Source organism: Xenopus laevis, chromosome 5S (assembly GCF_017654675.1).
Source record: "Xenopus laevis strain J_2021 chromosome 5S, Xenopus_laevis_v10.1, whole genome shotgun sequence".
Lineage (NCBI taxonomy): Eukaryota > Metazoa > Chordata > Amphibia > Anura > Pipidae > Xenopus > Xenopus laevis.
In genome coordinates this window covers 65466658-65480005 of record NC_054380.1, presented here as the reverse complement: position 1 = coordinate 65480005, position 13348 = coordinate 65466658, and the positions used below count along the sequence as shown (strand labels likewise).

Below are 13348 nucleotides of genomic sequence, written 5' to 3'. Positions count from 1 at the left end.
GGGGTGGACTTCAATTGCTATAGATTGCTGTGCTGCCACAGATTTATGAGGGAATCCATCAAACGGATTGGTGAGTAGGAACAAGGCTACTCGTGGCAGTATCCCAACCTGACTCCCACCTCTCCCAGATGTGTCCAGCAGCGCTCCTGGCACATCCTCTCCATCAGTGTGTGAGTAGGAGGAGGCGCAGAGGAACATTTTGGCAGGCGCTCCTCCTCCTCTCTCTCAGCCTGGGAGGGACAAACCCCCTCTACTGTTCTACACAAGGAGCTCTCTCTCTGTCTCTCCTCCCTCTCTCCCTGCTACAGTCACACAAACATACACACACTGCCATAGACACAAAGCAACAAGCCTGACACTCATGCACACTGAGCTATAAGCAGAAGATGGCTGAGCTGACAGCAGGGCACTCACAGCCCCTCAGCCTGGCATCGCCAGCCCTCCCTGTACAGAGCCCTCCTCACACAGTTCCTGACGCCTTTCACCTCTGAACACATTGGGTGGGTGGGGGGGAATCGCCAGTTCCCATTACTGCTCTCCCCAATCCCCCATACACTTTATAATCAAGCAGCCATTTCAGCAGAAGAAGCCAGAAACACACACAGTAAAAAAATGGCAGAAATGGAAAAAGAGGGGAGACCCCCAGAAAATAAAAGAAGCAGGAAACCTGCCCACCCTGTGAAAAGAGAGATCAACGAGGAGATGAAGGTAAGAGATGGCACAGTGAGACTGGAATAGGGGCTCCTTTTATTTCTTTATCACTTTGTTATTTGTTGCAGTATAAATGCGGGCAGCATATAACATTTATATATATATATATATATCATGGTAGTATTTGTCATTTTCTGTAAGATGCTCTCAGTGGCACACAGCCCCGCCTCCTGGGCTGAAGACAGAGACAGATTCACAGTCCGGAACGCTGATTTTGCTCCACAGGAACACGTTGCTTATTGTATCACCAGCCTGTCAGTTTATTCAAAGACTTTTTGACAGACAGGTTGTCCAGGCATATTAAGAACTCCTGATCCCTCTCACCCTCATGTTTAGTGCGTAAATCTGTCAGTGGTGTGTTCCAGTTTTTCTTGTCCTGTTGTTGTATCACTGTGTTGGCTATGATTAGAAGTTGAGAGTTGCAGTTCATCAACAGGTGTATGCCTTTGTGGTGCCTTTATAAATATTACTGTCATAAGTGCCCCTGTGTTCTAAATCAAAGCTGTAGTTGCGTGATCCTTTTTATCCCTAGTCAGATACCTGTCATGGACTGGATCAGCTATTTTTGGCAGTCCAACGAGGGTTGCTTTTTGAGATCCTGTTGTATTATGCTGGTCCTCCAGATGTTGGTCTAGGCAGCTGAATCCCACCAAGATTTGACCCCACTGTGCTGCTAAATATTGCCATGGTGCAATCAGAAATGCGTGTTGATCCATCTCAGTAAGAAATATCACTTGTAATAAAATCTAAAAGACTCTCAACTTGCCTTTATGCTGTTCTTATGGTTTATGGTACAGGCTTTTAACCCATCAACAGTGATTTGAGTTCACCCTGCTGCTTTTATAAGCTACTGGAATGTAATAACAGCTAGTTGGCAAGATACTTCAATGTGGTCAGTTGGTGTGCTTATATACTGTATAACATAGTATGTCTCTATTATACCCTAATCGTGTTTCTCTATATTATACTGAACCAGTTCTTCTTATTAGGAGAATGGCTTGCTACATAGTAATGACAAGGTAAGAGCTTAATCTTCATTTTATTTATACATGTTGCCAGGTTCTATGTAAATGCATGGGCATATGTATGGCGATGAATGAACATACTCCTGGTTTACTATGATATGTTTTTTTAAATTACATATTAATTGAAATGGGTACCCCCCAACTTCGTCACTGCCAAATTGCCCAATCTATCACATTGTCATTGGCAGCTTTGAGCCATTGCTTAATGTGATCTATATGGATTGCAGCTTTTAACATAGGTTCTAGAATTACAAATTAGCTAATTTTAATCAAAACATGTGAAATGTTATCCTGGCTGGATATAAAGGCTGACTGTGCTGGATCCTCTGGGTTTGTTTTGTTTATTTTGGCTGCAGGCACACTCGGTGGTTTGGGAGATAGCTGTTCTTCATAGCAGATGTTTGTCTGAACTGGTGGGGTAGAAACAAAAACAACATTGTGTGAGGGGAAAATTACACAATTTTGTGTATTAAAGACTAAACTTAACAGTTTCTCTGAGAATTTCCTTTTTTACAGTGTGCTGGTAGCAGTCACTTGGACTGCTAAAACATACAGTAGAAAAGGGAACAATGTTATTGAATGAGACATCTTTGCACATAATAGAAATCAGAACAGTTTTTATGGGGTTCCTAATATTGGGAGACTGCTTTGGACCTAAGAAGCAGCACTTACAGGTATGAAGAATTTAGGGGAATGGGTATAGCAGAGCAATATGGCAGTAGTAGAACAAGATGGATTCAGGATTAGAACTGCCCAACCCGCAGCCCTTCAGTTTTTATTAAAGACATAACTTCTAGCTGCATGTGGTCAGAGATATAGCTCAATGACATCTACAACGGTATTGGTTGGGCAGTCCTGTTTTATATATTTACTGGGACCCCACTACTACCAAAAATGGCCCTAGCAGAAATATAGCTAGATTATTGCTAGCAGTTAATTATTAGCCTCACTACATTTCGATCCTCTGCCCTGGAATTGCGCAGTTTCAGATTCATCGTTCATAGCCACAATTCCGAGAAAACAGTTAACTTTCCACCTAGGGGATTATTTTTGGTCTGACCAATCAAGTAATGCAAGAAGGCTCCGTCTATATGGGGCTCGGAATACAGTAACAGCAAATTAGAAACAGTGTAAAATGAGTTTGAGACAAAATGTCAAGAGGGACACAATGTGCTCTTGTGTAGTTTCATATCTGTAATGTTCAAACAGCCTAGCTATGTTTCCCTTCATCTGAACAGCTTTCATCTGGGCTAGTGTAAAATAAGCCCTGGTAAGTAATCACTGCAGAGCAGAAAGAAAGGAATGTATACAGCAATAGACGGTCTAAGCTGTAAAAACTGTAACCTGAGCATTGGCAAAGGATCGGGTATCAAGGCTTTAAGGTAGGGGAAATGAAAGAAATGAAGAAGAGGGAAACACGAGAGTGGGAATGGAAAAGTCAGCTTGGAAAGTAAAGGGGTAGGAGGAGGCCCCCCTGAGGGAAATTTGGCCCAGGGATTAGGGAATTTTATCATGGTGTACAGTGACCTACTCAAGTTTCAAACCACATTGGATTGAGTTGCCTCTCTCTGCTAACAGAAGAAAAAGAACTGGTGTGCAGGCAACCCCCCCCCCCCCACCCAATCTCCACACAGCAATTAAAAGTCTATGCATTTGATATTAAGGGCTGTTTAACCCACTGCACTGTGGGTTTGGCAGTTATACTGTTAAGGAATCAACACAAAAACAATGCCCAGAGTTCACATTAAACTGGTAATGTGCAGAATATCTTAGGTTTAATTGGTGGTCCCCGTGGAACTATATTACCACCCTGCTGTGTCTGGTACTTGATTGCTCTTAAAATAATCAATTTTAAAGTGAGTCAGTTCCAGGATTCGCAGAAAGAGGGATGCTTTTACTGTATTAAACGCAATGGCATTGATGATGGGAAGAACCGAGTGACTGCCTTGTGGTGATGTAGCGAGCCTCCTGCGGAAAGACTGACAGGCCAGTAGTATTCAAAGTGACAAGCAGGGGTGTAGCCATAATTACACTTGCAGACAGGAATGTACAGAATAAAAACAAGGTCGGCAGTGCTGTATATGAAGATAAGCAAGCAGTGCTTCTACAGTTGTTATATTACAGTTCCCATCATCCTAAGACTGTCACAACTTTCTGGCCCTACTTCTGTTGAATTCTATTCTTCCTGATCTCCTTCAGAAATATAAACAAAGTTAGGTCTAGAAGCCCTTAGGTTGCACTTGCCTGATTCTAAATGTGTACAAAGTTTCCAATACATCTAGTAGCCCTTAGCAATTAAAAGTTTGTATTCTGTGTCTATTCTTTAGCAGGCCAAATAAAAATAGATGGTAGACTGGTTGCTATGGTTATTGGACCAGAGCAAAATCTTAATTTTACCTCTATTGTACTACTATTATTCCTATGGTAGGGCTGTCCTAAGTTATGGCTTGACACCTTGACTACATGCAAACTAACCTTTATGGAGACTGATTATTTAAGTGCAGAGCTTTTACTGTCATTGAATTACAACCACCAACATTCATTTTGGCTGTTGGTGGATGCAGGTACTTGTAGTGACAACTATAGTAGCATGTGGCATATGCCTATTAAGTGCTACTGCCGCCATCCTACTGTACATACTAACGATTAGTTGCTGTTCCTTTCCAGAGATAAATTTGAGTTGAACTGGAATTTATCTACTCTCTTTAAGCATAGAGCTGCTCATTTCCAGATAGCATACAGCTGCTAAACCTGTGGCACCCCCCCCCCCGCTTGCCCCCCTCCGAAGACAGCTTTGCTTTTATCTGCCAATTATAGTTCTGTCCACGATAACTGATTTTGTAAAGGAGTGAATATTCTTCATGTGTATAGAGGGCTGCTAAAGGTTATAAAAAATTAGTTGTTCAGGGCATAAAATGCATGTGGCACTTTGTGGGAGACAGCTGATGATCTCAGCCTAGGGACATCATGACAACTAAATGTTGTTTCCCAAACAGATTTTATCCTATGATACAGTCTCTGCATGAGGTTGATTGTACTGATGTAAAGATCCCTGCTGTCTGAGAGCTTATCCCCCCAGTTCTACATCTGTAACAATACATTTCACTTCCAAAGCTGCATGGCTGGAAGCTCACACTTGTTGCTCTTTCATGATGCCAGATATTATGTTTCATTTTTGTTATCATTGGTATAATGTACATGAAAGTTGTAGCAAATATAAATTTGATACAATACAACACTGTGTATAAAAAGTACATGACTCTGCATAGTTTCTCAATATTATATTTCAGTGCAGAAACATAACAAAAGGCCTGTTTGCCTTGCCTTGACCTTTATCACATTTCTCTCTCTTAGCCATCTCTCCTGCTCTCTATTGCCACCCATTTTTTGCTCTTAGCAAATACAGAACCAGACATTGGGAGAAATCAATACAATTATATAGTTATATATTCCTCCACAATGCATTCATTTTCTGCAGAATGCCAGCCTGATAAGAGAATACACCCTTCTCTAAAATGACCGAACCTTGATAAATCTGTGGCCATTTCAACTACAGAAGGGTCACAGATTAGATTAGACCTTACATGTTTATATAATAGTCGAGATTGAAAGGCACATATCCATTAAGTTTAACCTTCTCACTATTTTAATGTAACTTATTAATGTGTAATTTTCCACTTTTATATGAATATAAGGACACAATTTGTATTATATATTGTGCACTGTGCATATGATGCTAATTTACCAAAAGAAACACATTAGTTGGGCATAATCCCCCTGCAAGAATTCTGAAGGATAACACATTCTTTGTTCAACGTAATTCTTACTTTAATTCACTCATGTATTGTGTCCTGCATAGTCGTATACAGGAAGAATGAACTGCCTGCTACACTTCAGCTATGGTTGAACTCTATCTTCGTATTGGCTGGTGTAGTTTTGGGAGATCTATCTCAAACAGGCTATGGAGGTACAGTATATGACAGTTATAGTACTAAAAAGCTGGAGGGGAGTAGGCTGTCCTATCCTTTTTGAACAGTATTTGCAGTGTTTAGTGCAGAATACCTTGTTGTAAATACTGTATATGTGCTATACAGTGATTGAAGATAGCTACATTTTAGCACTGTAGTTGGTGGAACAGCTTAAGCTAAAATATAATCAAATCTCTACATCTAGAACATTGGCAACAGATATATGACAAAGAACTTAGTCAATATTTTATTCAAAATGCTACAATAAGAAGAGATAACAATCTCTTTAATAATGACACTTCTTGGTTTGTATTTTCTGTTGAAATATATATCTTTATCTTACTAAGAATATTTAATCAAGGACCTTTTTAAGTAAATTTTTATAGGTATGAGATACATTATCCGTAAATCCCGTTATCCAGAAAGATCCAATTTACGGAAAGGCCATCTCTCACTTCATTATAATCAAATAATTAAAATGTTTAAAAATGATTTCCTTTTTCTCTGTAATAATACACCAATAACTTGTACTTGATCCAAGCTATGATATAAACCAACCTATTTGATTTATTTAATGTTTACATGATTTTCTAGTAGCCATAGGGGCAAATTCACTAAGATTCGTAGTTGCGCCAGGTGTAACTTCGCCGCACTTCGCCACGCTTCGCCAGGCGTAGTTTCGCCAGCGCTCCGCAAATTAACTAAAATCCGAAGTTGCGCTCAGGGGTAGCATAAGGTTGCGAAGTTGCGCTAGCGTTGATTCGCTAAGCGAAGCGAAGTTACGCTAGCGATGGTTAATTTGCATACGGCGCCAAATTCAAATTTCAATGGAGGAATACGTACAATCACTACAAATGCCTGGGAAACCTTCAAAACATCAAATACATTTTTTTTTTTGCCCTACACATGTGCCCACTGTATAGTTAAGTTGCCATGAGTTAGGGGGGACCCAAAAAATTTTTCAATCTTTTTCAGTCTATCACCCATAATATAGAAAAAACGCCAGCGTTTTTTGGGAGCAATCCCTATCTACTCTATTGCGCTTCGCCTGGTCTGAGGTGGCGAAGGAAGTCTAGCGTAAAAGGTAGCGTTCAGTACAATGCGCGCGTTAGTGAATTTGCGTAGTTACGTCCGTTGCGCAAATTCGCCAGGCGTAAGGGTGCGAACTAACACTACCGAATTTACGCCAGCGTTCGTTAGTGAATTTGTGAAGTAACGAAAATGACCAACGTTAGCGAATTGACGCTAGTGTTAGGCGCTTCGGCGCTTAGTGAATTTGCCCCTTAAGTTATGAAGATCCAAAGTACAGCAAGATCCATTATCTGAAAAAAACCCAGGTCCCGAGCATTTTGGAAATAGGTTCCACACCTGTAATGATATATCTGTGACTCATTTACAATGTATTAATGGGACAATGGGGTAACTGGTTAGCAGAGATTATGGCAAGGTTTGGCAATGGAGTGTGGATCATGTCCTTTTCATCTGCGTTGTATACAACATCCTTTCTGTCATTCAGTTTTTGTTACTTTTGTCATTTACTTATAAAGTGCCAACATATTCCTCAGCCCTGTACAAAGTAGTGAGGAGACAGACAAAAACAAAATGATTGGACAAGCCAACAATGTGACATCAGGTCAGGATCCACCTGACAGGGTCCATTAAAATAAGGTTAGAATGAAAACTTAACAACTTGGTCAATTTACTATAGTTCCCAAAATATATAAGAGAAAAAATTAACAATTACCCAAATTCTCACCCTAACTTACATTTATATTTAAATGGCCTTTAGGCTGGCCTACTATATTCCCCTATGGGTGCTAGCCAAACCAATTGGGAGCCTCTACAATATTCTTTTAGGTCATTGACGTTATGATTGAATTAGTAAAGGCAGGTACATTAAGTTGAAAGAAAGAATGTATTCACCAATGATTTTCTATTAAATTATAATAAGTTTTATTATAATAAGCGATAAGTATTATTTCATTTTGCATCCTAGCAATTAATCGTATGTAATAATTACTGATAATGATAACCTCTGTCTTGTCTGCATTTAGTCAAGCAAAAATAAATAAATAAATAAATAAAAACTGAATCTGGAGTTTTATGGGGTTTGACCATAAAGATGCATACTATAAGAAAATATCTGCCAAAACTTGGACAGTATTAGGTCACTGGCCTTAAACTGCATAGTTCCCATCTTCCGAAGACTACCATAACTTTCTGGCCCTTCTACTGTTGCATTATATTTCTCCTTATTTTCCTTAAGAAATATGTAACACATTAGCTAGGGTCTAGTAACCCTTCAGTTGCATTTGCCCTTATTAGTTTACTGGCTCACCTGTGACTACCTGGAAAATGACAGTGTTGAAGTGAAGTTAAAATGAAGTGTTGATGTAAAACTCCTTATACATCCACTTGCTTAATAGGATAGATTTGCAATTTAGAGGCAAAATCATTCAAGAAATGTCATACCTAGGTGCACATCAAGCTGAAGGTTCCATACATGTGTGTTGGAGAACGTGATGTGGACAGGGTCTTTAGTCATAGAACAGCTATTGCTCCTACTATAATTACACCTGAGGCCCATATCATTGGAAGGCTGTATCTATCATGTGACTTTGTACATCATGTGTGTGTGTGCTGTTGCCGATTACTGCAAATATGAAGCATGGCTTATGACAGGTGGCTATGTGCACTATATGGGGCAAATTCACTAAGGCGTGAAGCGCCGAACGCTAGCGTTAATTCGCTAGCGTTTGGCATTTTCGCTACTGCGCAAATTCACTAACGAACGCTGGCGTAGTTTCGCTAGTGTTACTTCGCAACCTTACGCCAGGCGAATTTTCGCTAGCGACGAAACTACGCAAATTCACTAACTTGCGCAGTGTACTGAACGCTACCTTTTACGCTAGACTTCCTTCGCCACCTCAGATAGGGATTGTTTAAAAAAAAGTCAATTTTTTTTCTAAGTCCCAAAAAAACGCTGGCGTGTTTTCTACATGATGGCTGAAAAAGATCTAAAATTTTTTGGGGCTCCCCTTCCTCCCCCCTACATTTCCTGACTCATGGCAACTTACCTAGACAGTGGGCACATGTGTAGGGCAAAATAAAATTTTTATTTGCTGATTTGAAGGTTTTCTAGGCATTTTTAGTGCAGATACGTGTTCCTCCATTGAAATTTGAATTTCGCGCCGTATGCAAATTAGCCTTCGCTAGCGTAACTTCGCTTTATATAGCGAATCAACGCTAGCGCAACTTCGCAGCCTTACGCTACCCCTGTGCGCAACTTCGGATTTTAGTGAATTTGCGGAGCCCTGGCGAAACTACGCCTGGCGAAGTGTGGCGAAGTTGCGCCTGGCGCAACTTCGCATCTTAGTGAATTTGCCCCTATGTCTCCTGTAGACTACATCTTAAAAAATAGATTTTCTAATGTTAATAAACTCAGCTTTCACTGAGGACTGCTGTAAATGCTGCAATCCACACCAAGCTCAGACCATACCAATTCACAAGTGCACTTGATGTTCAAATACATGGCTTTGGTGGGGTATTTTTTTTGGGCTGCATTAAAGTATCCTTTATTCAGTATAACCAAAATTGCAGGTGCAGATTGATAATGACCCAGTTTTAGCCTTGCAGGATTGCCTTATTAGCGGGAGAGTAATACAGGGTGACATTTGCATCTGAAGCAGAGTGAATTATAAACCTTGTCCCATACATACCCTTGTTTCTATGAACAAAAATAAAAAAAGACTATTGTATTCCAAATCTTAACATAACCAAGTAGTGCTTGACACAAGTCTGTCTGCTTATACATTTACTTATATAATGGAGACATTTTCCTCCCTCCAGCTACCTGTCCCTAATCATTTCTCTGTGACAGGTGCACTGTACAGAAAAAGCAAATAATAGCTCTGCTGCCTAAAACAATGTGACGGCATGAGGCAGAGCCTTTTGTGAAACCACTTTGTAAAGGCAAAAGGGATCTCAAAACTGTCAGCAAAGTAGGGTAAAATGTCCTGGAAGAATGACATTTTTAAATACAGACACTTTTCTTTATTGGGACTGACAACTGATAACTGTAGCAGTAGTCTCAAACTCAGATCATAAGTAGCTCTCAAAGGTTTGTTTCTGTACAACTATCTGTCAGTTCTCATTAAAAGAACAGTATTGACTTTTAAAAAATGTAATGAAATCACTCTAAAAATATTTTTCCTCTCCTAGTATGAATGGCTATGTTGGGGCACACACATGTGCATAATGAGCAAATGCCACAACAGCTCATTCTGTGCTTACGCGTGATGTTATGCACATGCGCTATGTACAACATGGCCCTCGAAACCAGGAGGTTTTTTTTTTTTTTTAAATTACTGTTACCCTAGGGTTACCACCTGTTCGGAAGGGCTGTCCGGGTGAAACCTTCCTGTCTGGATTTCCAAATTAGGACATCGAAAATAATGACATGTCGATCATCACATCATTAGTGATGCCCCTGACATCACCAGTGACTGATGTCACCAGTCCCGATCCCGCCATCACTGGTGCCGCCCCCGATGTCAATGGTACTGCCCTCGCCTCCGACATCATCCGCCCTGCCCCCCTGCCCGTTTCCCAGCCCCAGAAAAGGTGGCAACGCTATCTTACCCCCAACCGGAATGCAGACTCTACTAGCCTGCACCTTTGGTTGGGGATAATATTTTTGCCCATTAAGATAAAAACCTTTAGTTAACAAACTATATAACAATTATAAGATTTACAGTACTATGCAGAGTGGGTTCAGAAGGTACTAGGCAGTTCACAGCTGTTTTTTTATTAAAGGTCTGCATTTGTCAAATGAAGCTAAGAGTTCAATATATAATTAATAATGATTGCTTTTACTTGTTCACTCCTAATGTCTATGATTAGCATTTCTAAGTCATTGGTTTTGACCTTGCCTAAATTACCCTATTCTCCCAGTCCTATCACAATCTTTCTATCATCTATCACATACTTCTTATTGTGTCGTTATACACATAAGAGGCAGGGCTGATTTTACTGCAAGTGTGTTCAGTCAAATAGTGATATTTCTCGAGACTCAAACATGCACACAGAGAAATTAAAATATAAAACAATGTTTTTCCCTGTAGTAAGCACATCTTCTGGGAGTCTAGTGGTCCTTATTTGATTAGAAAAAAAGCCAACAAATATTTGCTGTAATTTTTTTATTCCATGTTCTACTTCCACATAATTATCTATGTCCTAAATATCTTTGAATGAATAAATGGTGTTTATATTTAGGCATGCTACATTCATTTTACTGGACATAAAATAAATAAAAAAAGATATAAAAGTAGTCAGATGGCACTGATCCACAATCCAGAGTTAAAGGACCTTTGCAGCAATCATGTCACCACAGGTATGGGATCCGTTATCCGGAAACCCGTTATCCAGAAAGTTCCAAATTACGAAAAGGCCATCTCCCATAGACTTCATTATGATCCAAATTTCTAAAAATTAATACCTTTTCCTCTGTAATAATAAACACTTGATCCAAACTAAGATATAATTAATCCTCATTAGAAGCAGAATTTTTTAATGTTTACATGATTTTCTAGTAGTCTTAAAGGAACAGTAACACCAAAAAGTGTTTTAAAGTAATGAAAATATCATGTATTGTTTCCCTGCACTGGTAAAACTGATCTGTTTGTTTCATAGTTCATATAAACAAGCTGCTGTGGAGCAATGGCGGAAATTGAAAAACGGCTATATGGCACAGGTTAACCAATGGATAACAGATAACACCATTAGACAGACAGAGCTTATTTGCTATCTGCTGTGTAACTTGAGCTTTTTCCTTTGAATGGCTGTCCCCATTGCTACACTGCAGCTTATTTATATAAACAATAGTAGTGTTTTTGAAGCAAACACATCAGTTTAACCAGTGCAGGGCAACACTGCATTATATTTTCATTACTTTAAAACACTTTTATTTTTTGACGTTACTGTGCCTTTAAGGTATGAAGATCCAAATTACGGAAAGACCTGTTATCCAGAAAACCCCAGGTCCCAGCATTCTGGATATTAGGTCCCATAATGTACCTGTACTTTATACATACAGGTATAGGATCCCTTATCCGGAAACCCGATATCCCATAGACTCCATTTTATCCAAATAATCCAAATTTTTACAAATGATTTCCCTTTTCTCTGTAATAATAAAACAGAAGCTTGTACTTGATCCCAACTAAGATATAATTAATCCTTATTGGAAGCAAAACAAGCCTATTGGGTTTATTTAATGTTTGAATAAATTTCTAGTAGACTTAAGGCATGAAGACCCAAATTACGGAAAGATCAGTTATCCGGAAAATCCCAGGTCCCGAGCATTCTAGATAACGGGTTCCATACCTGTACTATAAATAGGCCACTTAATCATAAGATGCTTTTGCTACTCTCTATGCTAAGCTGTGTTACTATCTGTCTGTGGTCACTTTTATACATCATACCATCATCTACATATACTTACTCCTATTTCTGTTTTTCCACAACCTTAAGTGATTTAGCTGGGCATACGATTTTGGTGTTGCTGTAGTACAGATATCACAGTCTACCTGCTTATGTTAATACACCAGTAACTGAGCTGTTATCCAGAATTCTATAGATGTACAATTTTCTGGATATGGGATCTTTCCATAATTTGGATTACCATACATTAATGTCTGCTAAAAATAATTTAAACACTAAATACGTCCAATAAAATTGTTTGCCCACTTAAAAGGATTTATTATATCTTAGATGGGATCAAAAACAAGGTACTATTTTATTATTACAGAGAAAAGGGAAATCATTTTTTCAAAAAAATTTAATCACTTATAAAATCTATGGGAGATAGCTTTTTCACAATTCAAAGCTTTCTGGATAACGGGGTTCCAGATAATGAATCCTAAAAAGGGGATCACAGATAATCTCTATGTTGCAATATTTTACCATGCAGCAGGAACCAAGGGTAACAGAAGATATCTACCTTTTGCAGGTGCATATTTTCCTGTACATTTTATTATTTGTGTTGCATCTGTGTATGGAATTATCACTGGAATATTATATCATGAACTTTTACTTGTAAGCAAGTTATTAACTAAGGTTAGCATTTCATTGCTCTCCAAAATGCAAGATTTACTGAACAGGGTCCTTATGACCTTTTGTTCCTGTGATTTGGCACCAGTGCTAGTCAGCCTTGGCTTCCCAAGTGTCAAGCTCTCATCTATGTTGTAGCTTTATCAGCAAACAAAAATCATGATCAGCATATAAAGTTAATAGTCACCAGCAGTTTAGATTTTCCATGTCATGCTTTTTTAGTTGTAATCACTCCCCTTTCAAAAGTCCAATCAGTTTAAAGGGGAACTCCGGCTTCATAACCAAAATTTGATGAAGAGGGCCACATAACACAGAAACCCATCACAGTTACCTGCTTCTTCAAAATGTATGAATAAATGCTATTTTCTATGCTGCAGCTGTTAACAAGTTCTTCTCTATCTGCATCATTTGAAATCCTGGCAGGGAAGGAGGGACTAAACACTGATGTTACAAATTGTAACAACTGATTATTTCCGCAAAAAACAATTCCAATGTGGTATAGAAACACAAAAAATAGCAAAAAGTAAAATAGTG

General features: G+C 39.0%; 1 protein-coding gene across 2 annotated transcripts in view; it reads left to right on the top strand.

Moving 5' to 3' along the window:
- The first annotated feature begins 233 nt into the window (after positions 1-233).
- Positions 234-13348, top strand: part of sobp.S (sine oculis binding protein homolog S homeolog) — an 87963-nt gene continuing 74848 nt past the window's right edge. Inside the window, exon 1 of one of the 2 annotated variants that reach the window (XM_041564633.1) lies at positions 234-708. In XM_041564633.1, coding sequence (XP_041420567.1) covers positions 613-708 — 96 coding nt within the window. In that variant the 5' untranslated portion in view covers positions 234-612. The remainder of the gene's footprint in view (positions 709-13348) is intronic. The other variant, XM_018265405.2, reaches the window with a different exon arrangement.